The 4,278-nt window shown below is 35.6% G+C and overlaps 1 protein-coding gene across 1 annotated transcript; it reads left to right on the forward strand.

The window, feature by feature from the left end:
* The first annotated feature begins 193 nt into the window (after nucleotides 1-193).
* Nucleotides 194-885, forward strand: LOC130815672 (uncharacterized). The gene is made up of 3 exons (XM_057682160.1): nucleotides 194-201; nucleotides 367-450; nucleotides 570-885. The coding sequence occupies exons 1-3, from the start codon at nucleotides 194-196 to the stop codon at nucleotides 883-885; spliced, it is 408 nt and encodes a 135-aa protein (XP_057538143.1).
* The last annotated feature ends 3,393 nt before the right edge of the window (nucleotides 886-4,278 follow it).

The following is a 4,278-nucleotide window of genomic DNA, read 5'->3' on the forward strand; positions in this document are numbered from 1 at the left end:
AAGAGGTGCAACTCACTCACGTCATCATCTTCATTTCAAATTCACACCGTCACCACCTCCAGCACCCCTACCTCTTGCGTCACTAGCTACCTAGCTACCTTCAAGCGAGACCATAGATCCACTCGTGCGCACCACCTCCAATTTACAGTGAAACAAAAAGAGAAAAAGAAGTCTTTACGTTGAGGATTATACAATGGAGAGGTAAATAGAAGTGGACTTTACAGTGGAGACAAGAGACATGATAGAGGAGGAAGAAGAATTAGAAAAGAGAAAACTAATCATCTTAAAATAATCACTTGTAATTTTCAACTAGTCAAAACAATTATGTATATTTGACTATTTAAGGTTATAAGTGATAACTTTAAGATTATTTACGGTCATTATGGAGGAGATTTCTAAATATATCTGGGAGGCTGTACCATGGTGCATGTTATTTGTTGACAATATCGTGTTGGTACCAGAAACTAAGGAGGAAATTAATAATAAATTGGAAGAGTGGGGGCAGTTTTGGATAGTAAAGGGTTGCGCATAAGTCGTACGTTGATAGAATATTTGCGATGCGACTATAGTGGGAGAAATTTGATAGTGGAGCCAGAGGTGACCATCAGTGAAGAAGTTATTGCATGTACGACCAAATTTAGGTATTTGGGATCGATTATTCAGAGTAATGGGGAGATTGATGAAGATGTTACTCATCGAATACAAATGGATGAGCTCAAGTGGCGAGCAGAAACTAGAGTGCTATGTGATAGGAAGTCTCCAAGTAGGTTAAAAAGTAAACTTTACCGAGGTGCAATTAGACCTTCTTTGTTGTATAAGACAGAATATTGGTCTGCAGAGAAGACTTTTAAACATAAAATGGAAGTTACGAAATGTGTATCCTAAGGTGGATGTGTGGACACATATTGATAGATTGAGGGTTGCCCCTCTTTTTACAAAGATGCGTGAAAATAGATTGAGATTGTTTGAGCATGTGCATAGAAAAGCTTTTGACGCCTTAATGAGGAGGATCGAAAGTATCATAGTGGAGAGTAAGATAAGTCAATGAAAACCTAAGAGAACGTTGGAGGAACAAACAAAAAATTACTTACATAAGTTATATCTCGCTGAGGACCTGGCGGGGGATACAAGTATTTAGAGTGATTTATTAAGATCTTAGACTAATGATACTTTTTCGGCAACCTGTTGGTGTTCTTGTTTTTTTCCTTTTACATATCACTCTTTTTACTCGTTTTTATTACTTAGTTTTTCTTTTATTTATATGCTTTTCATTTTTTTAAAAATTTATGATAAGGGCCAAACTTGTGTTGTAAGATGTAAGCTTGCGGTTTTAGCTTCACTTGGTCCTTTTTGTCTTTTTGATGATCTCACTCAGTCCTTTTACATATCCTCCTTCATTTGTATGGGTTTTCGCCTTCCTTCCCTCCTCAAACCTGATTATAATTCATATGGGTACGATACACTAGGTACAATGATGATGATGACGACTTGAGATTATAAAATGATTAATTTAATGTTATAAGTGATCTATCAATACTCTAAGTGATTATTTTAAGATTATAGTTTGTCTTCTTAAGATTGTAAGTGATTAGTCAGAGGTTATAAGTGAACATTTTAAATTTATTTATGAGCACTTTAAAACTGTAATTGATCACTTTTATAAGTGATGTCTAAAGTTATAAGTGATCATTTTAAGATTATAAAAGTGATAACTTATAATGTGAGTGATCACTTAGAGATTGTAAGTAATCAATTTGAAATTATAAATGATTATTTTTCAGGCTGTAAGTAATCATTATATGGTTGTAAGAGATCTTTAGATTGTAATTGGCCACTTTAGTATTATAAATTACCACGTTAAGGTTCACTATGAAAGTAAAAATTAAATACTTCAAATTACAATTATACATAATTGATCGTTTTGAATCATTAGTAACAATTTTGACTATCAAAGTGACAGCATTATGAATTATCTGTTTTGATTTTAAATAAGCCCTTCTTTTTCTCTGGCTTCTATTACATTCAACTCCTTCTCTCCTTCATAAAGACAGTGTGAACTTGAACTTTCTTCGTCATTTTTGCTCTAATTGTTAGTGGCTAGTTAGGAGAATTGAATTTACGCAAGATATTAACTTTTTCTTTGTGATATATAATTTGAGAATTTTTTTTAATTTTCATTTCAAATGGTAGTTCATTTGGTAATTATGCATATTCTACTATATTTTCGTTAATATTAATGATATCAATTTCAAAAAGAAACCAAAGAGAAAAAAGGATGTAGCGAGGTGATAAATCCTATTTTGATTCCTTTTATATGCGTGATATTATTATGTTTCTTTGTGGTTTTTGTTACATTTCAATTCATTTTCTTGGGTTTACACCCGTTTTTAAGGAAAGCATGTGCTTGTTCGTGTTTTGTAGGTTTTTCACCTTTTTCCGAGCAAAGGCGAAAGCATGTGCTTGTTCGTGTTTTGTAGGTTTTTCACCTTTTTTCGAGCAAAGGCGTGTTAGAAATGATGCTCCCTTATTCCCCCAAAGGTTTTGAGAAAGAATGGATCAAAGCCGAGAAAGAAATGAGGACAAGAGGTGAAAAAGGAGTCCAACCCAAGTGAAGAAGAATCATTATTTTAAGAATATCATCATCATCATCATCATCCTACCCTGTATATCCCGATCATAGAAAACTAAGGCCAGAGTCTGGGGAGGGAAAGACGGCGGCAACTCATACCCATAAAGGAGAGCGCGGCCAAATGAGTCCCCCCGGCTCGAGGAAGATAAAGAAACATAATAACACGTGAAAGATAACTTAAAGGCCTATAAAAATAAAATAAGGGCCACTACAAAAAGACGACAAAGAACTAATAGAAAGGAAACGATAAAAGTAAGAGGTTAAGGACACTAAAAGGTAAACTAAGAGGTCATCAATAATCTAAGACATGGATATGGCGTTTCCAACTGCTCCTATCCCTAGTCAGGTCCGCAGAGAGGTTTAGCTCATACGAGTCAATTCTTATTTGCTCATCCCAAGTTCTTCTGGGTCTTCCTCGACTCCTCTTACCCTCTACTATAATGCTTTCTACCCTCCTCATAGGGGCGTCGAAGGTCTTTCTCTGCACATGACCAAACCACCTCAATCTATTTTCGCGCATTTTTCCAGATATAGGGGCTACCCCTAGTTTGTCCCTAAACTCTTGGTTCTTAATTCGATCCATCAATGTGTGCCATCATATCCACTTCAGCATACGCATTTCTGTAACTTTCATCTTATGTTCGAAAATCTTCTTTACAGGCCAAGATTCGGTTCCATATAGCAGAGCAGGTCTGATTGCCGCTCGGTAGAATTTTCCTTTTAACTTGCTTGGGAATTTCCTATCACATATCACTACGGTGGCTGCTCGCTACTTGAGCCAACCCGCATGTATACGATGATTTACATCCCCATCAATCTCCCCATCCCTTTGAATGATCGATCCCAAATACTTGTACTTATATGCTGGAGATATTCTAGCTTATAAAAAAAATTCACAAACATTAGAGGCTTAAAATGTTACATAGAAATCAACGATGCCCACAAGTATGTAATGAGATCAAGTGTTGATGTTTGGGTGACTTGAATAAGAGTCTTAAACATGGAAGATGAATCAAAGAAGGACGAGTGAGTTTGGGAAACAATGACCTGGCGATGAGTCATCGCATCTGGTTTGGAGAAGGCGACGAGTTGTCCCACCATTCCTGATGTTAATCGTGTTTTCAAAGACTTGTCATCACTGATGATGCAATTTTAGGTCAATGACTATGCGACGAGTCGCTGCATCTAGGCGACGACTTGTCACTTTCTGCGATTTTGTTGATGGGCGCAGTTAGAGTTATTTGGACCAATTTTCTTGTAACTTTATTTGACCTAGTTCCTATTCTAAGAGGCATACTATATAAACCCCTCTAAAATTAGGGTTAGGGCCAAGGTCGTTAAAATCAGGATTTTACTTTGAATCGGAAGCAACTCTTAAAATTAAATTGTAAAATCAACCGATTCTACCAATTTTGTAGATTGAAGTAGTTTTAAAGTTTGTATTTAATTCTAAGACATAATTTAGATAAAAGATACACATAAATTCATAATGCTTAGAGGATGTAAATACAAAAGTCGAGTGGTTACTTCATCATGACTTCACCATTACATGATAAGCAATACAAATTAGACCATCTACTAATAAGGCCGAGTACAAGTTTTAGAACAATGAAAAGTTCAAGGTTTGAAGTAATAATAGATACATATCA

Source organism: Amaranthus tricolor, chromosome 6, assembly GCF_026212465.1.
Source record: "Amaranthus tricolor cultivar Red isolate AtriRed21 chromosome 6, ASM2621246v1, whole genome shotgun sequence".
NCBI classification, from domain to species: domain Eukaryota; kingdom Viridiplantae; phylum Streptophyta; class Magnoliopsida; order Caryophyllales; family Amaranthaceae; genus Amaranthus; species Amaranthus tricolor.

Bases quoted from the DNA above. Each gene is read 5' to 3' on its own strand.
- LOC130815672 (XM_057682160.1), top strand. The intron at 451-569 runs GTTGGTACCAGA...ATGCGACTATAG, and splicing joins TTATTTGTTGACAATATCGT to TGGGAGAAATTTGATAGTGG.